This window comes from Amblyraja radiata, chromosome 15, assembly GCF_010909765.2.
Source record: "Amblyraja radiata isolate CabotCenter1 chromosome 15, sAmbRad1.1.pri, whole genome shotgun sequence".
NCBI classification, from domain to species: domain Eukaryota; kingdom Metazoa; phylum Chordata; class Chondrichthyes; order Rajiformes; family Rajidae; genus Amblyraja; species Amblyraja radiata.
The window spans coordinates 38,285,815-38,310,375 of NC_045970.1; the positions used below are offsets into that span (position 1 = coordinate 38,285,815).

General features: G+C 44.4%; 1 protein-coding gene across 2 annotated transcripts in view; it reads right to left on the minus strand.

Moving 5' to 3' along the window:
• Window positions 1-1,071: 1,071 nt before the first annotated feature.
• The window catches only part of hps1 (HPS1 biogenesis of lysosomal organelles complex 3 subunit 1), a 30,292-nt gene continuing 6,802 nt past the window's right edge, over window positions 1,072-24,561 (minus strand). Inside the window, exons 5-17 of one of the 2 annotated variants that reach the window (XM_033034102.1) lie at window positions 22,732-22,892; window positions 19,326-19,428; window positions 17,566-17,635; window positions 16,378-16,427; window positions 15,452-15,619; window positions 13,607-13,786; window positions 12,317-12,384; window positions 11,670-11,801; window positions 10,020-10,085; window positions 9,640-9,781; window positions 8,124-8,237; window positions 6,647-6,729; window positions 1,072-2,907 (exon numbers count right to left, since the gene is read on the minus strand). In XM_033034102.1, the coding sequence (XP_032889993.1) occupies window positions 2,745-2,907; window positions 6,647-6,729; window positions 8,124-8,237; window positions 9,640-9,781; window positions 10,020-10,085; window positions 11,670-11,801; window positions 12,317-12,384; window positions 13,607-13,786; window positions 15,452-15,619; window positions 16,378-16,427; window positions 17,566-17,635; window positions 19,326-19,428; window positions 22,732-22,892 (1,500 nt within the window). In that variant the 3' untranslated portion in view covers window positions 1,072-2,744. The remainder of the gene's footprint in view (window positions 2,908-6,646; window positions 6,730-8,123; window positions 8,238-9,639; window positions 9,782-10,019; window positions 10,086-11,669; window positions 11,802-12,316; window positions 12,385-13,606; window positions 13,787-15,451; window positions 15,620-16,377; window positions 16,428-17,565; window positions 17,636-19,325; window positions 19,429-22,731; window positions 22,893-24,561) is intronic. The other variant, XM_033034104.1, reaches the window with a different exon arrangement.

A 24,561-nucleotide genomic window follows, 5' to 3' on the forward strand; every position in this document is an offset into this window, starting at 1 on the left:
AGACTGCAGATCAAGTAGTCCACAGTAATGGATAGGAAATGTTTAGAGGGATATGGGGGCAAACGCGGTTAGATGAAGCATCTTGGTCAGCATGGACCAGTTGGGCTGAAGGGCCTGTTTCTGTACCATATGACTAGTTCTTTGCTGCAAGGTATTGTGGAGCTATTTACATCCATTCAACTTTGTGTTTACAATTAAAAAAAACATTGGACAGATACATGGATAGGAAGGGGAAAGAGGGCTCTGGCCCAAATGCAGGCAAATGGACTCGTCCAATATGCCAACCTAATCAGCATGGACAAGGTGGGCTATACAGCTCTGACACTAATTATTAACACAGCATTTAGAAAGGATATACAGCAAAATTAGGAAGCTTGTGCAGTAACTGTCATTGTGGTGCAGCTGGTAGAGCTGCTGCTTCACAGCACCAGAGACCCAGGTTCGATCCAGACCTTGGGTACAGTCTGATGGTAGAGTTTGCACATTCTCCCAGTGACCATGTGGGTTTTCTCTGGGTGCTCAGGTTCCCTCCCTCCCACATCCCAAAGATCTGCAGGTTTGTAGGCTAACTGGCTTGTTCTGTAAATTGTCTCTAGTGCGTAGGATAGAACTAGTGTATGGAGATCGCTGGTCGTGTACAAGTTAATTGGCCTCTGTAAAATTATCTCAAGTGTGCAGGGAGTGGATGCGAAACTGAGATAGCATTGTACTAGAGTGAACGGGGGATCGATGGTTAGCCTTCCACAGCTTCTACTTGAAAGTCCATCGACTTGTTTACATGCTGCATCACAAAACTATCACCAAGTAAGAGCGAACCTGACCTCTCATCTGCCCCGTTGGAAACCCTCGGACTATCCTTTATCGGACTGTACCTTGCACTAAATGTTATTCTGTAACAGTACACTGTGGACGGCTTCATTGTGATCATGTAGAGTCTTTCTGCTGACTAGATAGCACACAAATAAAGGTTTTCACTGTACCTTGGTACATGTGACAATAATAATAAACTACATTTAAATTTGTGAACTTTTGACAATACACAATTTCTCAACATCAAAATATTGTCAATGATCAAGGTGAGAGGAAGCAGTGTTTATTTTATTGTATTGATCATGTCTATTGACATGCAAAACAACTCGCTTCATTTCATAAAACTAACTAATCACGGTATCTATCTTGGATGCAGCAGCAGCTCCGAGCTCACCAGCTGTCATGCTTGATACAAAGGTCGCTTGACATAACAAATATTTAATGAGTATATAACTTCATATTACAACCTCCTCAGTCGAGTTGCTGTGAAATATTTAAAATAGTTCCTGCGTTACTGATTAACTGGGCAAAGGTCATCTTCACAAAAAGGGGGGGGGGGGGGGGAGAGACAGAGGGGTCTACCACCCCCAGGTACAGAGTACACATCAGACACCTAGATTTAGTTCCTGTATCTTGCACCAAATGTTATTGCCTTTATCCTGTATCTGTACACTGTTGACAGTTCAATTGTAATCATGTATAGTCTTTCCGCTGACAAAAGCTTTTCACTGTATCTCGGTACACGTGACAATAAACTAAACTCTGCCTGAATGTTGACAATTCCCCACCAGTTCCACTCTGCATCTGCAACTCTCTTGATCCACAATCCATCCAGGATTGAATCCCACCCTCCACATTGCCCCCAAACCAGACTCAGTAGGTAGAGCATGAGGGGGAAGGAAGAATAGAGTGAAGGAGTCAAACTAAGATCCATCCACTGATTCCCCGCTCGTCATTCACCTTCGCTTGCAGTAACCCTCAAACTAAAAATTGAGTGTGTATGCTGAGCAATAACTAGAGCCAAGCCATTTGATCATTTTCCAGATGGGGCATGTTGGATGTTATGGGCAAATTGGGCCGTAGGACCTGTTTCCACGCTGTATGACTATCTATACACACACTTCCAGTTTTGGTTAGTTCTGCACTGCTAGCCATTTAAACAACCTTCCATCTCACTCCTACCAGCTCTGCACAATTGTTCACTGGATTGTGTGATCCTGGGAGAAATCAGTTCAATTTGTTCTGGTTTCCATCAATCCTATGCTCTAAAGATGCAAGGAAACAAAGTTTTGAAACACCATTACCAGAGAGGAACTCCAACGGACATTATTGTTCATAACCATCTCGTGACAGAGGCAGGGCAGCCAAATGTAACTTTATCTTCAGGTTTGACAGACCAAGGACAAGATTTATATGCAACGTGGATTTTTATCAAAATCATCTGTTCATTATGGTTCAGTTGTGGCTCACAATTCAAATATCCAGCCATTTCAAACAAAGGCAATTTTTCAGCTGCACAGTGGAGCAGCAGTAGAGCTGCTCCCTTTCTGCGCCAGAGATCTCGGTACGATCCTGACCTCGGGTGCTGTCTGTGGGGAGTTTGCACGTTCTCCCTGTGACTGCATGGATTTTCTCCACGTGCTCCAGTTTCCTCCCGCATTCAAAAGATTTGTAGGTTAATCGGCTTCTGTAAAGTGTGTAGGATAGTGCTAGTATAGGGATCGCTGGTTTGGAGTCGAGAGTGGATGAGAAAGTGGAATAACATAGAACTAGCATAAATGGGTGATGGATGGTCGGCTCGGACTCGGTGGGTTGAAGGGCCTGCTTATATGCTGTATCTTGAAAAGCAAAACTTCAGCAGGCTAGTCCTCACCACTAACATCCATTCTCCACAAAGAAAAAACATTCTCTGGATTTCCAATGTTGGTCTTGTTTCAGAAGAGGGGGATGCGAGAGGGCTCCCACAACCTGCGTGCCAGATCACAGCATTGCTGAACGATAAAATCCACGGGTATGACCCCAAAGTGGATGGTGAACAGCTCGAAGCACTTTATCATTTCCAAGCTGTGGTTCTTGCCGTAGTATCGCAATAGTTTCCTGGGGAGAAGAGGGATCACTGGGTTCAATCACTCCTACATAGTAAAATAATATTTACTACAGGTGCACAACCTTTTATCCGAAGATCCAAATAACGAAAACCTCCGAATAGCGGACATTTTTTCGGTCCTTGAAGAAAGGTCCTTGAAAACGTTCACCGAGGGCGGCCCGCAGAGGTGACAGCGGAACCTCCGGTCGGTCCTCGAAGAAAGGGGAACTAAATCCCCATTCATAAAAGAGAAGGTGAGGGTATATTGCGCGGGAGGGTTAATAATTAACAATATGCTGCTGCCTGCCCGCTGAGTTAAAAAGTTCCCACGGTAGCACGATACATAGTGTATCGTGAGTCTTGCGTGGGAACTTTTTAACTCAGCGGGCAGGCGGCAGCAGCAGATTGTCGCTGCCTTCAGTTTCACCCCACCTACACCCCTCTGCTTCCCGGCCATGTGTGTGACCCCTTCCCTCCCCTCTCCAGCTCCCCGCCCATTGCACCGGCGCGGGGGCTATGCACGGTCTTCGTGTCGGCGATGCTAGCAGGTCAGTGCCAATCACCGGAGACGTCAGGACCAACGGGACACCGACCCCCAGGCCCACTGCAAGCGCGGAGATCCCAGAGACCCACAGCCAGCAGCAGCCCAGACCCGTTCCAACTCCAGAGGAAAACTGCAAACTGGCCGGAGACATCAGGACCACCAGAAGCCGCTCCCCGATGGGCCGCTACGGCGACAAGTGGCAGTTCGCCCACAGCCCCCTCATCGGGACACCGACCCCCAGGCCCACTGCAAGCACGGAGATCCCAGATCAGCAACTCCAGCCCAGCCCCGCTCCAACTCCAGAGGAACACGCTCCCCGTAGGGACAGAAGCTGATGGTGTGCAAGGTACGTCTTGTTCTTGGGGTCGCGCAGCTCGGGCTGTGGGGGAACTGCCACTTGTCGCCGTAGCGGCCCATCGGGGAGCGGATTCCTCTGGAGTTGGAGGGGGAGGGGGGTATTGTGCTGTTTGATCGCCCCCTGCTATCCCAGGGACAGGGAGACAGGACGTTCACCGAGGGCGGCCCGCAGAGGTGACAGCGGAACCTCCGGTCGGTCCTCGAAGAAAGGGGAACTAAATCCCCATTCATAAAAGAGAAGTGGAGGGTACATTGCGCGGGAGAGTAGGAATCCCAAGACAAAGTTGAGTGAGCGTTCACCGAGGGTGGCCCGCAGAGGTGACAGCGGAACCTCCGGTCGGTCCTGGAAGAAAGGGGAACTAAATCCCCTTCATCAAAGAGAAGTGGAGGGTATATTGCCCGGGAGGGTATATCGCCTACCTGGAAGAAACCGGACATTTTTTCCAGGATGTCGTCTGCACACCAAAGCTCACGTTTGGCGCCAAACGCACGTCGCCTCTGCTGCACACGGATATAAGAGTGTGAAAATGTCGCCTTAGGCCGCCTAAGGGCATGTAGCCCCGCTAGGGTGACATGAGTGCGAGAGGTGATTCAATGCTGCGGTCACATTTATAAATTCAGGAATTCATTCAACACACTGCATTTCATACAGACATTTATTCTGCAAGAAAAAACTACATTGAAGACTCAAACTCGCGACCGAGGAACTGCCGGGATCAAGGCGCAAACTCGCGACCTTGCGGATATGAGCCGAGCACTCTACCACTGAGCCAGCCATTAAAATCTACGCAAAAAAAATTCCATTCCGAAGACCGACAAATTCCGAATTACGAAAAGTGTCTGGTCCCAAGGCTTTCGGATAAAAGGTTGTGCACCTGTATCGCCATTTTACAAGGTCACACTAACATAGAAGCCAGTCTATGTGGAAAAAATATAGTGAAGCAGTGCATTTTTTAACTGAGGTAATAAAACATGTCAAAAACTACCCCACAAATAAATTGTTAAACTACTAGGTGTGAACTAGCCGTTTGAATATTTGATCTGTGACCTTTACTTGATCGTTTACTTTATTCAATCTACAAATTTCTTTGTCAGTTCAAAAATTAAAGCTACTATTCTTGGACAAATTTGGCAGCACGGTGGCACAGCGGTAGAACTGCAGCTTTACATAGCCTTGCAGAGACCCCGGTTCAATCCTGTCTAAGGGTTCTGTCTGTACGGAGTTTGTCCATTCTAACTTTGACCATGAGGGTTTTCTCCTGGTATCTCCCATATTTCAAAGACATGCAGGTTTGTAAGTTAATTGACCAGTAAAAATTGTAAAATGTCCCTAGTGTGTAGGAGAGTGCTAGTGTACGGGGATCGCTGGTCAGTGTGGACTTAGTGGGCCAAAGGGCCTTTTTCCACATTGTATCTTTAAACTAAACTGAACTCATCAGAAGCCCAACATGAAAAGACGTTGTTACAGAATTCAAACCAAAGAGCAATCCACTGTTATGCTCTAAATTTGCAGTGCCATGCCACTGTGATTGACTATCGACTGAAGATTGAATCAGTCAAGCACGACCTTCACTGTAGCTGTAATTAGAGATGGGCATAAATCCTCACCCCCGTAGAGCTGCTGATCTCTGGGAATGAATTTTTTTTAAAATAACGTCTACAAATTACCTTTTCATTTTTTGGGGCAGCACCTTGGTGCAACAGTAAAGTTGCCGCCTTATAGCGCCATAGTCCCAAGTTTGATTCTGACTATGGCCGCTGTCTGTATGGAGTTTGTGCATTGCCCTGTGACTGTGTGGGTTTCCTCTGGTGTTCCAGTTTCCTCTCACATCCCAAAGACGTGCAAGTTTAGGGGTTAATTGGCTTCTGTAAATTGTCCCTAGTGTGTAGAACTAGTGATGGACACAAAAGTGCTGGAGTAACTCAGCAGGTCAGGCAGCATCTCTGGCGAAAATTCATGATATTTTGGGTTGGATTCCTTCTTCACGAGGGTTCACTGGTATGGAACTAGCGTATGGGTGATCACTGGTCGGTGCAGACTCAGCGGGCCGAAGGGCCTGTTTCCACACTGTATCTCTAAACTAAACTAAACTCCAAATTCTTGAGCCCATAACCCCAGGAACTGAATATAATGTGACAATTCACATTTATCCCTTAATACTTGTAGATACTTAAACATGACCATTTCTCTTGACTAAAGAGTCCCAGGCTTTCAGCCTCAGCTTGCAGCTCAGAAGCACAATTTAAATAACACTGTTAAACGTTTTCATGTACTGGTCTGGAACGCTGCACTTTTGTCACTACACATGTACATTAGGTTAATGTTTACTAGCATGGCACTTTACATCTAAATATAAATGATGGTCCATTAATACTTAGATAGACACAAACTGCTGGAGGAACTTAGAGGGTAAGGCAGCATCTCTGGAGAAAATAGGTACCGCTAAGTGTCGTTTAAGGTTAGGACCGTTCTTCAGACTGAAAGTCTTGCACGAAACATCTGCCACTTTCAGTTTGATGAAGGGTGCCCACCCAAAATGTTACCTATCACTTTCATTCTCAAGAAGGGTCCCGACATGAAACGCCATCTATCACTTTCAGTGTGAAGAAGAATCCCAACCTGAAATGTCACCAATCACTTTAAGTCTGAAGAAGGGTCCCAACCCAAAACATCACCTATCATTTTGTTCCAGGGATGTTGCCTGACCCGCTGAGTTACTCCAGCACTTTGTGTCTATCTTCGCTATAAACCAACGTTTGCAGTTCTTTGTTTCTACATTAATGCAAGACTGCTTCAGATTTTCCACCCTGCCCCAACACCCCAACTTTAGAACTAAACAAGGTTTTACCTGTAATAATCTCCGGTCAACATCCCAATGGGAGCAGAGTCATCGGACAGCACTGGCAGCTCTATGACCGGTAACTTGTATCCCTAATAAACAAGAGTGCAAGAATTTGTACGATAGGTTTACAGTGGACACACAAACAAACCGAACATGGTGGGAGAATTGCTGGTGCAACTATCTGTTGGGAAGGGCAAGGATATGTCACGAGGGGAGCGAGCTTGTGGTGTGAACGTGAGTGGGTACGTGGCGAGAGGAGGAGCAAACGGGTATTCTTAAGTTGCGAGGTTACACTAAACAGGGACGACATTGGGGATCTCCTGGGCAAATGCAAATTGCATAATGAAAAATGGCAGTGATTTGTTGAAGGCAAATCAGGCTTCACTCACGAGATAGTTTTTTTGACGATGTTACGGATGATTGATAAGGAAATGTGTAAATGGACGTTCAAATTACATTTGATCGCGTGTTAAGCAATAAACCTTGTCATGTAGTTCGAGGGGTAGAAGCGGCAAGGATAGGAATGTGTTTAAATAGCAGGAAAGGGAACAGTAATGAATAGTTATTGCTCAGATGGTGGGAAGTTTACCGCGGCATTTCTCCGGGATCTGCACTAGCACTAACCCTTTCTATTATATATTAATGACGGTGAACAGGAAGGAATTCTAGAAGGGCTGGTGGAAGCAGCATTGTGACCTTTCTGTGAGTAGATCATTACAAATTAGGGCTCTCTCATATAAACACCATGCAATATAAATTCCACACACAAGGAGGAATGCTTAGATATTTGTTCAAAGTCAAATAAGATCCTTCTTGAAATTGCGATAGTCCTAGTCAGTCATACAGAATGGAAACATGCTCATTGACCCAACATCCCCACCCCCACCAAGAAGCCCCATCAACACTAGTCCCACTTGACCCATATCCCTCTAAACCTTTCCTATCCATGTGCCTATTCAAGTATCTTTTAAATGCTGCTATAGTCCCTGCCTCAACTATAGTCCCTGCTACTCATTATATACATACACTACATTCTGAGTGAAAAGGTTTCCCCTCAGCTTCCTATTAAGTATTTTCCCTCTCACCTTTAATCTATGTCACCTGGTTCTTGATTCCCTTCCCCTGGATAACAGACTGTGCATTTACCCTCTCTATTCTCCTCAAGACTTTGTACATCTCAATAATATCACCCCTCAGTCTCCTGTGTTCCAAAGAATAAAGTCCGAGCCTGCCCCACTACTCCCTATTGCTCAAGTCCTCAAGTCCTGGCAACATCCTCGTAAATCATCTCTGCATCTTTTCCAGCTCAAAAATATATTACTTTTCGCTGAGGAACAATGCCAGTCGAAAGTGTTTCCTTCCTCCATGAAAGGTAGAATTAGACAGCTCAGAAAGAACTGTATGCTTGCTTATTATATATTGCATTTTTTATGGGTTATTCCCTCGTTCTTTGAAACACTAATTGAAAATAAAACATACTCACAACTTCATTCTCAAACCAGAGAAAATAGCAGCAGTAGTAATCCCCATCACGGAATGTCAGGGTGGTATACCCCTTCTGCAAGTATCTCTGGCCCATACCAACAAGAGACCACACCTAGCAGTAGTAGAAGATCTTCAGTTAAAAATATGCCTGTATAACCCTACGTAAAGCAATGAAAAAACTAGTAAACCACATTTAGATTTGATATGTATTGGTCGGAGGAATATATTCACCCAGACTATTATTATGTAAAAGGGGAGCAATTTGTATCACAACTGTAATGAAGTAATGGCCTCAATATGGGGCAAAAATACTCAGGACCAGTGCTTTATTGTAGTCAAAAAGGTGCTGATACGCCTATCGTTCCTTGCTGTTGGTGTCTGTGGCAAATTGTTTCCTATGAACTGCTTATGTTGTCTAATGGCCAGACTGCCTAATTTAGTTATTAAATTATATCTATATATTTAACAATTTGAAAATCGAGTGCCCAGAATTATCTTCTGAAAATTGGGTGAGGCAGCGAGTTAAGACATCAGCCCCTCAATGCTGGAGACTTGTGTCCACGTCCAACCCTGAATAAGGATAAGTATCCAGTCAAGCGATGAGTGTCCAATTCCTTGGAGCAGAGTGGTGAAAAAACAGGGAAATAACCTCAAAAACACTGGTTTGCCCACAACAGGATTTTTGCATTCAATTCTGTCTGACGCACTTTAGAAAACGTAGGTGTACAGAAAAGATGGACTAGAACTTTGAGAGGCATAAAGGATTTCAGCTTGAAGGCAAGAATGGAGAGGCTGGGCGTTTTCTTCCCCTTGGAGCAATGTAGGTTGAAAGGTATACAGGATCATACATTTTTCCTATGCGAGATGCATTTTCAGGCTCTGTGCCTCGCTGACAAGGACAGCATTTTAGTTTTGTTTAGTGTTCTGTTGTCACATGTACCAAAGTGCAGTGAAGATCTTTTTTGTTGCATGCTATCCAATCAATGAAAAGACTATACATGATGACTATCAAGCTGTCCACAGTGTACAGATACAGCATAAAGGGAATAATGTTTAGTGCAAGATAAAGCCCAATTGAAGAGAGTTGAAAGGTCCCCCAATGAGGTAGATGGGAGGTCAGGACCACACTAACTGGCGAGAGAGCAGTTCAGTCAGCTGTAGCATTTATTGCTCATCTCTAATTGTCTGTGAGAGCTTGGTGGTGAGCTGTCTTCTTGAGTTGCTACAGCACTTTTGGTGAAGATACTTTCAGAGATTTTGAGACTCTGGAGCATCCAGAGAAAACCCACACGGTCAAGGGGAGAACGTACAAACTCTGTATAGTAAGGATCGCACCCGGATCTCTGGCGCTGTAAGGCAGCAACTCTACCGCTGCACCACTGTGCCGGCCATAAAAAACTAAAACTAATTTAACAATGTGTACTGATAGAAATAGTATCCAATAGCCCGGAAAATCTGCCAGTCCCATGCCAGCAAAGTGCTGAAGGTGCCCGATTATCGGAGTTTTACTGTACCTTGTTTTTTAAGAATGCAGCTAGTGGCCCTTTCCCCAGCTCTGTAGATTTTTTGGATGTGCTTAAAGAAGGTGCAATCATGTGGCCCACTGTCCTATCCACATAAATGAAATGGATCAGTCCAGGGAAGTCTTGGAGATAGGTATAATCAAAGTCAAGGACAAATAATAGGAATCACAATGCAGGACTTATGGAACGTTGGATATAAAGATTACCATCAATCAAGCAATAACACTGAATGTTAAATCTATTTCTCCCTCTGTCTGCACAGTGCTGCCTGACAAGCGGAATAAAAACAGCAATTTGTTTTTATTTTAGACTTCCAGCATCTGCAGAATTTTGATTGTCAACAATTCATCTCTAATAGATAATAAGGATATGAGATCATGGTAGTGTTCCGCTTGCTTTTTACCAAAAGGAAATCCTTCCAGTCCATCAGCTTCTCCCTACAAAAGAAAAAAATACCACTGCAACATTGATATACATTTGGCTTAGAACGGTGTCTCACTGTATCTAGTCTACATATACACACACATTAGTTAATATGCAAGGTCTGTCAAACTGTGACCCAAGTAGAGTCATAGAGTCAGACAAAATGGAAACAGTCCCTTCAGCCCTGCCCGTCCATGCCGACCAACATGCCCCATCCTCACTGGTCCCACCTGCCCTCCTTTGGCCAATATTCTTCTAAACCTTTCCTATCCATGTACCTGTCCAAATGTCTTTTCAATGTTGTTATAATACCTGTCTCAAGTAGCTCCTCTAGCAGCTCGTTCCATATACCCACCACCCTTTGTGTGAAAAAATTGTCCCTCGGGTTCCTATTGCATCTTTCCCCTTTCATCGTAAACCTATGTCCTCTGATTTTTGATTCCCCTACTCTGTGTAAAAGACTATGCATTTATCCTATCTATTCCCCTCATCTTGTACATACCTATAAGATCACCCCTCATCCTCCTGCGCTCCAAGGAATAATGTCCTGGCCTGCCCAACCTCTCCCTATAACTCAGACCCTCAAGTCCTGGCACGTTTCTTGTACTCTTCTCTGCACTCTTTCCAGTTTAACAATATCTTTCCTATAGCTGGGTGATAACTCAATACCCTGACCAATACCCTGAAGGTTAATGTGTGGAAATAGTTTTTTTGTCAGTCATTGATCTGTACTTAAAGCAGAAGAATCTATAAATATTCAGCAATTCAGCTCCGTCTAAAAAGAGTGAATTAGCAAACGCATCAACCTGAAAAGTATTTACAGCAATTTCAGTTTTTATTTCAGATTTGCTGCAACCACAGCTATGTTGCTTTTATATTCATCTGTTCTGCACTGCCAACATCTCTGAATTATTCTTTTATGCTGATTTCTGCTGATTTTTCAGTATTATCTGCAAGATGATTGCATTACAAGCTTTTATTGAACATGCTTAAAGACACTTGGACAGGTACATGGATAGCAACGGTCCAGAGGGAAATGGCCCAAATGCAGGCAAATGAAGCCAGCTTAAATGGGGCATCTTGGGGATCAGCATGGAAGACTTGAGCCGAAGGGCCTTTTTCCATGCGCTTGCAATTACAAAGAAGTACAGAAGTATAGTAAACCCTTGTTATAACAGAGGGGAAGTGGGGAGGGGGTGGTAGCGGTATCTGTAATAACCCAGTAAGGAATTCGCTCCAACCACGTAGTGGTCTCTCTGTGAGACAACAGGTTATTTCCACATACCAAGTATTTTTTATACAGCTAAAAATCTAATTTTATTTCTGCAAGTTAAAAATACTAAAGGCTGAAGCATTGATTAATAGATTTAAATGTTAATCTAATAAATTTCTTGTCACTCTCCATGCCTTGTCACTCTCAATAGCCTCAGCAATGTAACTAGCAGCCTGTTTTCTTAAAGAGAGTCCGCTATAACTGAAATACGTTATAAAGAGGTCTGTTATAATGAGGGTGGACTGTCATTACAACGTGATCTGAGTGATCCATATACAAAATATGGCAAATCCACTACATATATCTGCCTAACAATAATACATACTGGACATTTTTTTGCGTCTTGGTCTGCAAGTCGATAGTCAAGTGTTGAGAATGCCCTGCAGGTTTTAACAGGAAGTAATGTTGATAAACCAAACACAGCCGGCTCTTCACATTCCGACAGGCCTGCAACAAACTGGAACAAAATAAATCAAGACAGAATGTTACACTGTAGCACATAAGCTATTCACTGTACCTCAATGCATGTGACAATAATAAACTCAACTTTTGTTGGAATACATAGAATAAAACTAATTTTTGCATTCCAAAGTTTCAGTAATATAATTTTCACGGCACTTAGTATTTTTATACACGGCGGAGGAATTCAATTAAAAAAGATCTTGATGAGCTCGGCACGCGAGCGCAGCGTAACAGTTACTGCCTCACAGCGCCAGAGGTTCGATCCTGACTACAGGTGCTGTCTGTACAGAGTTTGCATGTTCTCCATGTCACTACGTGGGTTTTCTCCGGGTGCTCCAGTTTCCTCCCACATTCCAAAGACGTACAGGTTTGTCGGCTAATTGGCCACTGTAAATTGTTCCTAGTGTGTAGGATAGAACTAGTGCACCGGGATCGCTGGTCAGCATGAACTCAGTGGGCTGAAGGGCCTATTTCCGCGCTTTGTCTCAAAACTAAAGAAAGTTTTCTTACTCTGGAGGATTTCCAGCGTTGACTTTAGAAAATGCTTTGCTCTTGAAGTCCACCCAGGCAGATTGCAACTGCAGTAACCAAAAAAACATATTTGTTTATTATTTATTACTTCGGATAGAATAGCAAAAACCCAAGCTTGAATCGAACAGCGTTGGCTCACTGCCTATGACCCACAGCTGCTTACTAGTCTATAGGACAAGGGGGACTCAATCCTTGTTACGAATGGGGGGGAGGGGGAGCAAGAGCGGAGCTGCGGGATATCGAGGAAACCCTAGTGAGAACCTCATCTGTAATGGAAGTGGGGAACCCCTGTTTCATAAAGAATGACGACATCTCCAATATTCATACTGCTGGCTTGTAAGCTGCCCAAGCGAAATATGAGGTGCTGTTGATGATGATGACAATGGAGGAGGCCCAGGCCAGAAAGGACAGCGAAGGTGTTCAGCTAAACAATCGCCCAGTCTACGTTTGGTCTCGCCGATATATAAGAGTCCACAGCTTGAACAACGGACACAGTAGATGAGGTTGGAGGAGGTCCAAGTGAACCTCTGCCTAACCTGAAAGGACTGTTGGGGTCCCTGAGTCGAGGTAGGAGGAACTTGGTTGAACTTGTACAGTCACAGAGGCGACACAGTAGAGCAGCAATAGAGTTGCTCCCTTACAGCATCAGAGACCCGCGTTCGATCCCGACTACGGGTGCAGTCTGTACAGAGTTTGCACGTTCTCCCTGTGACCACGTGGGATTTCTCCAGGTGCTCCGGTTTCCTCCCACACTCCAAAGACGTGCAGGTTTGTAGGTTTATTGGCTTCTGTAAAATTGTAAATTGTCCCTAGTGTGTAGGATAATGCCAGTGTATGGGGTAGTCCCTGATCGGCACACTCAGTGGGCTGAAGAGCCTGTTTCTGCGCTGTATCTCTAAAGTCCTAACTGCAGATGCTGGGTAATCTGCACCCCCACACCCCCCGCTCCCCAGCCCCACAATCAGTCTGAAGAAGGGTCCCGTGACGTAAGGTCAACTATCCATGTTCTCCAGAGAAGCTGCCTGACCTGCTGAGTTACCCAAGCACTTTGTGTCCTTCAATGATTTTATCTGTTGGATCTGAACATTATAGAAACCTTCATTTAAATACTTTTTCTCTACTTTGTAGACTTTTAAAACTTCTATTTGGAGTTTTTTGACCTCTACTTGTGATTTAGTTGGACTACCTTCCTACATTCTAAGCAAGGTCTGCACTTTGATTCAAGATTCAGCATCAGGTTTTATCAATAACAAGTCATCACCTTATTACCTGTTGCTTTAGGACTCCAATAGCTTTTATGAATTTATCCATCTTTTGCTTTAGGTCTGACATGTTGGGATGGGTATGGGAAGAGTGTCCGAGCTCCTGTCCTTCACTCAGTCTGGCCTCAATCACAGTAAATGCATCCAGGAGGTGATATAAAGACACTGCAACCTGACTGTTAGGAACCTGCCAGTAAAGAAATCAAATGCACTTCTTAGTAGTCACAACAACATGAGGTTAAAGTTGTGAAAGGCTCCAAGTACAGCCTTCTGCAAGGGTTGGATACAATCTCGGAACACATTCACCCTACTTTAGACTTTAGAGATACAGCATGGAAACAGGTCCTACAACCCACCAAGTTTGTGCCAACACTATCTTACACACCTGCCGCAGTGCCGCAGTATGTAAATTATTGAAAGGCTGGAAATAAGGTGAATAAGTTCTGAGATTTTATCCAACCCTTGCAGAATGCTCTGCTTTGACCCTGGCAGTACGGTGGCGCAGCGGTAGCATTGCTGCCTTACAGCGTCATTGAGCCGGGTTCGATCCTGACTATGGATGTTGTCTGTACAGAGTTTGTACGTTCTGAAACCATGTGTGTGTTTTCTGTGGGTGCTCCGGTTTCTTCCCACACTCCAAGGAAGTGCAGGTTTGTAGGTTAATTGGCTTCAGTAAAAATTGTAAATTGTCCCTCATGTGTAGGATAGTGCTCGTGTACGGGGTGATCACTGGTTGACCCCGTACACTGAAGGGTCTGTTTACACACTGTACCTCTAAAGTCTAAAGTAAAATAGGAGCAGGATTCTGCCACCATGTTTGAGTTTCAGAAGCTGCAATTGTTGTGCTTTAGATCAAGACAGGGTCTATCAAACCTGCACTACCATTCAACAGCTATGTTCCCTGTCCATCAAACAAGACAAATCCCCCTTGCATCGACTCCATCTACACCTCACTCTGTCTCGGCAATCAAGGGCCAGTCTCACCCTGGTCACGCCTGCTGCTCCCACCAGGCAAGAGGCACAGAAGTGTAAAGCACACCTCCACATTCAAGGACAGTTTCTTCCCAGCTGTTATTAGGCAACTGAACCATCGTATCATCAACTAACGAGCAATCCTGACCTACCATCTACCTCATTGGAGACCCTTGGACTATCTTAAATCGGACTTTACTTTGCAGTAAACATTATACCCTCTATCCTGTATCTATACACTCCTTCTTCTTGCGTATGGCGTGCACAGCCTAAAGTTGTAGGACAACTTGTTCTATTAATTGTGCACGCCGGGTAGATTTCATTCGTCAAAACAGGGCGGACCACGTGAAGGTTGCAATCTCCCACCCCATCTATACACTGAGGGCGGCTTGATTGTAATCATGTATAGTTTTTTTGCTGACTGCATAGCACGCAACAAAAAACTTTTCACTTTACCTCGGTACATGTGACGGGGTCAAGGAAAGAACGTTCACGTCGTGGCCCTGTTTTCACCAATCTTTCCACCACCACGCACAAGAAGCATGACAGACACCATTGTATGAAGATGCCGAGAAGTGTGTTCAGCTCTGACTGAACATCTTCTAATCTTGTGTGTGGACTCGACAAGAAGAAGAAGAGACATGTGACAAAAATGAACCAAACTAAATTTAAATTAGTGAACCTGTGACAAGTAATACACAAAATCACAACATCTAAATATAGTTAACTGTCATGATCAGGAGGTAAACTAAACTATTTGCAGCTTCAGTAACTCAAACATGATGGAAGAATTTATGGCCGAAGTCATGGTTTCGAAGAGGAATTGCCCAAAAGTGCACAAGATATGTACTAAACGTAATTATCGTTAAGTTATTCTTACCTTGGTGAGCAGCACCAGAGAGATCCCGGGCCAAAGGGGCATGCAATACATGTTGTGAGGCATCATAGGGCAGTAATTATCCTTTACACTGGCATCCAGAAAAACTCTTAGTGGGACAGTATCCCTGGAAGGACACGATTCGAGACTCTGCACTGTGTCTTCTGCAACCTAAACACAAAACATAGCACTAGCATTATCGTGATCATTTTGTGCCCAAAGTACAAAGTAACATGCAACAAAAAGGAAAAGGCAAGTTTGGAGATAAAAAGACAACATGCAAATGTTAGCTATGTCATAAAGAACTTCATATGTTCTTATGTATAAGAAGGAACTGTAGATGCTGGTTTAAACCCAAAGATAGACACAAAAAACTGGAGTAACTCAGCAGGACAGGTAGCATCTCTGGAGAGAAGGAAAGATTGATTTTTCAGGTCGAGACCCTGAAGAAGGGCATCGACCCGAATCGTCGCTTCTCTCTAGAGATGCCGCCTGTCCCGCTGAGTTACTCCAGCTTTTTGTGTCTATCTTTATGTTCCTAAACAGACTTAGGCCATTCAGCCCATTAAGTCTACTCCGGCATTCAATCATGGCTGATCTATCTTTCCCTCTCACCCCCATTCTCCTGCCTTCTCCCCATAACCTTTGACACCCTTATTAATCAAGATTCTGTCAAAAATCCCCTTTAAAATTTAAAAATACCCAATGAATTGGCTTCCACTGCTGCATGTAGTAATGAATTCCACAGATTCACCACCCTCTGACTAAAGAAATTCCTTCTCATTTCCAAGACTCCAAGGCCCACAGAAGCGAAATGTTGCTCAACATAGCCCGTAGTAGAATCCAGCCCTTTGATGTTACCAGACAAGCAACCTGCTGCCTCAAAGGGCCGGAAGGATGCTGGAAGGTCTTAAATTATTACTGCCTACCTTTATCGCTGGCTGTGTGACCTGGTGCAAATTACATCCCTGTGAGCCTCCTAGAGAGGGCAAAGAGAAAAAGGTCAAACTCACGTTAAACAATTATTCAGTCGTAACCCAGTGTACATATTTAAAGATTTAACAAAGACCATGCAGGCAATGTATGAGAAAGATCTATTAAACACACAATACAATTTATCGCACAACAAGCAGTCCCTCCACAACATGCTGAGGTGGAGTATTGCATTCCATGCAACAGCAAGTCAAATAACTTGTCCCACTGATGGCCTTGTGAGATGAGCAGGAAAAGAAAGTAGCACAATGGAAGACTTTATGATGATTTTACCAGGACTCGTTTTGGTTGACCTGTTATATGAAAGATGTTGTCAAGCTGGAAAGGGTGCAGAGAACATTTACTTTGGATGTTGCCAAGACTCGAGGCCCAGAGCTATCGGGAGAGGTTGACCAAATCTTATGGCTTTATTCCTCGGAGCGCTGGAGGATGATCTTATAAAGGTGTAGAAAATCATGAGAGGAATAGATAGGGTAAACACACAGTCTCTTGCCCAGACTGGGGAATCGAGAATCAGAGGACATAGGTTTAGGGTGAGGGGGGAAAGATTTAATAGGAAGACGAGGGGTAATTTTTTCTTTATACAAAGGGTGGTGGCTATATGGAATGAGCTGTCGGAGGAGGTAGTTGAGGCAGGTACTTTTTTCCCCTGGGTGGAAATATCAAATGGTAGAGGGCATAGCTTTAAGGTGAGAGGGGGAAAGTTTAAAGGGAGATGTGCTGGGCTGTGCTTTCTATTTTACACAGTGGGTGGTGGGTGCCCAGGACATGCTGCTTGGAGAGGCAGATATAATAGTGGCATTTAAGAGGTTTTTAGATGAACACATGGGCATATAGGGAATAGAGAGAGATGGAATATAAAAGGCATTTGGACAGGTTTGAACAGATATAAAAGATTTAGTGGGATATGGTCCAAACACAGGCAGGTGGGACTTGTGTAGACGGGGGATTTTGGTCGGCATGGTAAGTTGGGCCAAAGGGCCTGTTTCTACTTTGTATGACTCCATGAGTGGTTTTGATTAAATTGGAGTGGTGTTGGAAGGTCCTCAAGGTAAAGCAATGCAACACAATGGACAAAGCGGGGCTCCTGATGCTGGAGTTGTTCTGAGCTGGTCTAAACATACCTTCCTCTTGTGCAGCAGCTGACAGCTTGGGTGTATTAAATTCTCCAGTCTCTAGGGATTTCTCCAGGTCCTGTGGGAACAATGCATCAGATGTGTAAATTAAGGTGCTATCATTTAGAGAGGAATTCTTTAATCTGAAGAAGGATCTCAACTCGAAATGTCACCTATCCATGTTCTCCATGGTTGTTGCCTGACCCGCTGAGTTACTCCAGCACTTTGTGTCTTTCCGTTAAAATTAACTTCCCCAATTTCTGATGAAAGGTCTTTGACCTGAATCATTCATTCTAGTTATTTCTCTTCACTAGTTTATGATAAAGCATGGAATTGTGAACCCTAAATGACAATACAATTGAGCAGTAGAAATAAGGAGCTGCAAATGCTGGTTAATACACAAAAGTAGACAAAGTGCTGAAGTAGCTCAGCAAGTCATGCAGCAACTCTGAAAAACATGGATATGTGACATTTCGGGTCAGGACTATTCTTGACGCGAAACATCATCTATTCATGTCCTCCAGAGATGCATGAACTGCTGAGTTACTTGAGCACTTTGTGTTAAAACAATCGGGCAATTTGGCTACTGGAGTGCATAACAGTGACTTGGTTGAAATTCTATTGAATGACTAAGTTGACTTGAAATGCAGTATGGCTTTCTCTTGCTCCTCTTTCTTACGTTATATATTTTGCTCATTAAGTGTCAGTATTAAACACACCCAAAAGCTCATGAAATCAGTTGCTCCCACATCCCCCATCACAGTATAATTTCCCATACCAATGACCTTGCTGTTTTAGAAAAAGAGAGTACCAGTTGAAAGCCAAATTGGTGCTGTTCAGAGCCCCAATCTGCCAAAAACTGGGCCATGTAATCAAAAATATAAATATCTGGCTCCAACAGTTAACAACAGTCAGTAGCAACTTTAATTCCATTCCGCTAAATTGAGTTTGAACTCAAGACCCCCAAACCAAAAGTTTATGCATCGTATCATTTGTTTTCACAAGACTTCAGGTCAATTATCTTTTTGTCTGAATACATGCTGCCTGACCTGCTGAATATATCCTTAAAAAAAAAATCTGAATATACAATAGAGTCATGGCACCATAGAGTCATACAGCATGGAAACAGGCCCTTTGGCCAACGTCCACATCGTCCCATCTACACTAGTCCCATCTGCCTGCGTTTGACCCATATCCCCCTAAACCCATCCTATTTTTCGTAAATGTTGCAATAATACATGCCTCAACTACCTTCTCTGGTACCTCGTTCCATGCACCCACCACCCTTTATATGAAAAAGCTACCCCTCAGTTAAAGTTAAATCTATCCCCCCTCACCTTAAACCCATATCCTCTGGTTCTCGATATCCCCACTCTGGACAAGAGACACTGTGCATTTACCCGATCTATTCCTCTCATGATTTATTTCTCATGAAATAGGTTGCTATTTTTCCCTTTTGATTTTTCTGCCCTTTCCTTTCCACTCTAGAGATGATAGTGCGGCTTTAGTAGTCCTGCTGGGAGAGGAGAATGTTTACTCTGTGGTTGCGTTTCCTGCTGTAGCCGACTAGTCCTATCTGACAGGTAGACCCTCCCACAGATTCCATGGGTGAAGTTTGTCTCTGGCCGTTTGATTGGGGAGTATGTTACCATTGACCATTTTGTGGTGTTGACGCCGATCCTCCAGGGTCCTGAACCACATGCTGTTGTGGTGCTTCATACTCGCCTGGAGGTCCAACTGCAAGCGGTTAACAATATCAGGAGTCCTACCTTGTCAGTTTGCACTTCCAGATTATCATCACTTGGGTACATATCTTGAGCGATCAAAATCAGTGACAGCAAGTCTGAAGGTCTCAGGGAACTGGCATTACGACTGTGGAGGCAAAACAACAGTCAATAGCAAGCCAATAAATTATAATATGTATATATTCTTACTGAATCTGAATTACTAAACATGCATTGATAGCCAGGTATACCTTTTGAAAGTAAGATCCAAACAGCAAACAGCGCTTGTCACACCTTCATGCAGACTTTAACGATGTTCAAACCAGAAGTTGCAATGTCTAGTATGGAATATTTGGCACTTGTCATCTCCCATTGTCACAGAACATACAACAGGCCCTTCAACCCACAATGTCTGTGCCAAGTATAATGCCAAGACCAATTCTTATGTGCCTCCACATAATCCATATCCCTGCATATCCACGTGCCTATCTAATAATCTCTTAAAGGCCACTATTGTATTTGCCTCCACCACCCCCGACAGCATGTTCCAGGCACTCACCAGAAAACTTGCGGCGCACATCTCCTTTACACTTTACCCCTCTCACCTTAAAGCTACCCTCTATTTAGACAGAAAATTCCTGGTTTAATCGAGTTAACATTTCAGCAGGACAACAAATGGGACACAACATTTATTGGTGAAGTGTGGAAGGAGATAGAGAGGGGTAAAGAGTATAAATTCAATTCAATTCAATTCAATTCAACTTTAATGTCATTGCACAAATACTGAGTATCGGTACAACGAAATGCAGTTTTGCGTCAGTCCGTAGTAGTGCAATATAGAAATTTAAAAAAAAAAAAAAAAAAAAAAAAAAAAGAGGATACAGAACAATAGAAAATGCAGAATAATTAAACAATGGGGACGGAGGGACCGGAGGAATCTATCGGCGGGACTCCGAGTTCAGCAATGCGACGGTATGATTGTAGAAGCTGTTCCTCATCCTACTGGTACGAGACCTGAGGCTCCTGTACCGCCTCCCTGATGGGAGGAGGGCAAACAGTCCATGATTGGGGTGGGAGGGGTCTTTAATGATCTTCCCAGCTCGTTTCAGACACCGTTTTCGGTGGAGGGCATCCATGGCAGGGAGCGGGGCGCCGATGATGTGCTGCGCGGTTTTCACCACCCGTTGTAGTGCCTTCCTGTCCGCAACAGTGCAGCTGCTGTACCATACCGTGAAGCAGGCGGTCAGGATGCTCTCGATGGTACACCTGTAGAAGTTGGTCAGGATCTGGGGGGACAGGTGGGCTTTCTTGAGCCTCCTCAGGAAGTAAAGGCGCTGCTGTGCCTTTTTGATCAGCTTGGAGGTGTTGAGGGACCAGGACAAATCCTCCGAGATGTGTACCCCGAGGAATTTGTAGCTGGAGACGCGCTCCACCTCAGTCCCGTTTATGTGGATGGGGGTATGTCTGCCCCCTCTGACCTTCCTGAAGTCGACAATAAGTTCCTTCGTCTTCTTGGAATTGAGGACGAGGTTATTATTGGCACACCAGGTTGTCAGGTGCTGGACCTCCTCTCGGTAGGCTGACTCATCGTTGTCACTGATCAGTCCTACCACCGTGGTGTCGTCAGCAAACTTAATGATGGCGTTGGATCCGTACTTAGGGATGCAGTCGTGGGTGAAGAGGGAGTAGAGGAGAGGGCTGAGCACACAGCCCTGTGGCACGCCGGTGTTCAGTGTTATAGTGGTGGAGTTGAGGTTGTTGACCCTAACAGACTGTGGTCTGTTGGTGAGGAAATCCAGTGTCCAGTTGCAGAGGGAGGTGGAGATGCCAAGCCCGCTGAGTTTGGTGATCAAGCTGGCGGGGATGACAGTGTTGAATAATAATAATAATAATAATAAATTTTATTTAATGGGCGCCTTTCAGACATCTCAAGGACACCTTACATAGTAATCGGAATAAAAACATATAATCGGAATATAACAAGTAATAAAGACATCACAGAGACACAAATTAAAAACAGAATTCAATCCAAAAACAGTGTACAGTGAACACACAGTGAATATTAAACTGCATGACTTGAATCTGGACATCTGTGGACCTCAAATCATTGAACAATTGATCAGTAGAAACAAGTAATTGCAGATGCTGGTTAATACACAAAAGACACAATGTGCTGGAGTACATCAGCAGGTCATGCAACAGCTCTGGAGAACATGGATATAGAACATTTCGGGTCCGGACCCTTCTTCACTTCTTCCCCCCACTACAATCAGTTTGAAGAATGGTCCCAATCTGAAATATCACCTATCCATGTTCTCTGGAGATGGTGCCTGACCCGCTGAGTTACTCCCGCACTTTGTGATTACCCTGAGATTACAACACTGACTTCCTTTGATATTGAATTGCTAACATTCTCTTTCTTTCACCTTTACCGCCCCACGAGTTCAGGTTACTGATCCTTGCTTGTGTGATTGTTTAAGCATGCACACTGAGCTTCTCAGATTGCCTCGAGAACAAAAGACAAAGAAAAAGGAATGACCTTTGAGCCTGCAATGCCGTGCTATATGATCGTTCTCATCTGCAGGGTATCTCTCCCACTGCACTATGCATACAAATGGTTCATCTTCAAGGTGACAGAGGGAAAGGCAGCAATGGATTAGATTGTCTCACGAAGATAGGGACAAAAAGCTGGAGTAACTCAGCAGGTCAGACAGCATCTCTGGAGAAGAGGAACAGGTGACGTTTCGGGTCGAGACATTTCTTCAGACACAGCCACATAGGTGCACTTAGATCACAAGTTAGTGGATGGTAACGAGGAGAAGGAACCCTTGAAAGTAATCCTTTCCTAAAGCAGGCAAACAGCTAAAAGATGAATAAAATTAGTCAATTCAGCAACGATTAAAGGCATAAATGGAGGCTCTGCAAAACTACATGGGTAATTGACTGCAATCAGGTATGTACACATTGGCGCAGTTGTAGAGTTGCTGCTACACAGCATCAGAGACCCAAGTCCGATCCTGACTACGGGTGCTGTCTCTATGGAGTTTATACGTCCTTCCTGTGACCGCGTGGGTTTTCACCGGGTGTTCTGGTTTCCTCCCACACTCCAAAGATGTACAGGTTTGTAGGTTAATTGGTGTCTGTAAATTGTAAATTGCCCCCAGTGTGTAGAATAGTGCTAGTGTACAGGGCAATCGCTGGTGGATGCGGATTTGGTGGGCGAAGGGCCTGTTTCCGCGCTGTATCTCTAACCAAAAGTACAAGGAACCCTTGAAAGTAATTCATTCCTAAAGCAGGCAGGCAGAGCTAAAAGGTAAATAAAATTAGTTATTTCAGCAATGGTCAGAGGAATAAATGGAGGCTCTGCAAGGGTACATGGTGCGGCTATTGACTGCAATCGGGTAACAACAAGCAAAACAAAAAGAAAATGTAAATTTGTCACAAACGTCACCTTGAAAGGAAAGACAGGAGCTTGGTGTGCACCAGGATGAAGGTGTGCACCACCTCTTCATTGGCCCTCTCCAGACTGCCATTAATCTGTTGCACAACATATCGGTCTAGGAACTCGATGCATTGTTGACACAGCTGGGGATGGATCAGACGCTCCACTGCCTAACAACAAAAGCACCAAATTAAATTCAATGTCGGCCTCCTTTGCTCCCACTCAACCAAGCGCATGAACATTGAATTCTCTAATTTAGAGTAACCTGCTTCCCCTTGGTGATTTCCAAGATGGCGCCCAACCCAGCCGACTATTTGAGTGCTACCACAGAAGCAGACCTACAAACACATATTACAATCGCTCCACCCTCTTAAATCTCTATTCCTTCAGCAATATTTTTTACTTTAACTATGATCTTCTTAAACTCCTCTCGGGTATGTCCTTACTGCGATTCCCTGCACCCGAAGTCCAACCACATTGAACTACTATCCACCTCTTTGGTGACTCGCGGACTTACCTTGATCAGACTTTGCTGGCTTTATCTTGCACTAACGTTATTCCCTTATCATGTATCTATACACTATAAATGGCATGATTATAATTATGGCGGACGATTAAGCAAGCCTCGCGTGGTGAATCAGAGATCTTTATTGTAAAAGCAAAGAGAACAACACACGTGCGTGTGGGGAAAGGTTGACCCGGGGTTCTGTATATATACTAGAGCACACCCCTAAACCTCGTGACGACTCCTTCCCGCCATTACCCAGTCACGTGACCCTACCCCCGACTGCCGAGGGTTCACATAGAGAGTGGCCTAACCACCGGGTGGCGCCACATAATCATGTATTGTCTTTCTGCTGACTGGAGAGCATGCAACAATAGCTTTTCACTGTGCCCCGGTGCATGTGTCAATAAACTAACCTGAACTCAGACACCTGCTTCCACCCAGATCCTTTTTCCCTGCAATAATCCCCTCACCCAGCTTGTTCCCCACTCGCTTCACCCACCCATTACCCAAACATACCTTCTCTGTCCATCTCACATACCTTACGCTGTCCCAAATGACATCTCCCTTTCCCATCAGAGTCCATCATCGGCAGCCACGGGTTATCTCATCCAATCACCTCCCAACCTTTGATGTTATCTCCAGTCTTTAGACTTTAGAGATACAGCGTGGAAGCAGGCCTTTCGGCCCACTACTTCCGTGCCGATCAGCAATCACCTCGTCCACTAGTTCTATCCTATACACTGGGGACAATTTACATAAACTAATTTACCTAAAAATCTGCCCGTATTTGAAGTGTAGATGGAAACCGGAACACCTGGAGAAAACCCACGAGGTCTCATGGTGAACGTACAAACTGCGTAGATAACCCCCATAGTTATGATCGAACCCGGATTTCTGGCACTGTTATATTGGAGCTCTACCGCTGTGCCACAGTCATCTGTCTCCATCTAATCCATCCACCCCCCACCTCATTTGGATCCATCACGTGCCATCTCTTGCCTGATCCCCCCCTGACCCCCCCCCCCCACCCCCCCCCCGCCCCGCTTTTATACTGGCTATCTCCCCTCCATTCTTTCAGTCCAGAGAAAGGGTGCCAATCAAAAACAACGTCAGTCCATTTCCCTCCACAGACATTGTCAGAACCGCTGAGTTCCTCCAGCGGGTTGTTATTCTGCATTGTCATGTTGTTATTTGTAGAAGCCAACTATGCACTTACTGACTGCGGTAGGACTACGTTACAAGTCTTTCAAGCTTCAAGATATTAATTGGCTATAAAGATATTCAGACTTCAAAAGATATTCAATGGCTATAGAAACATAGAAACATAGAAA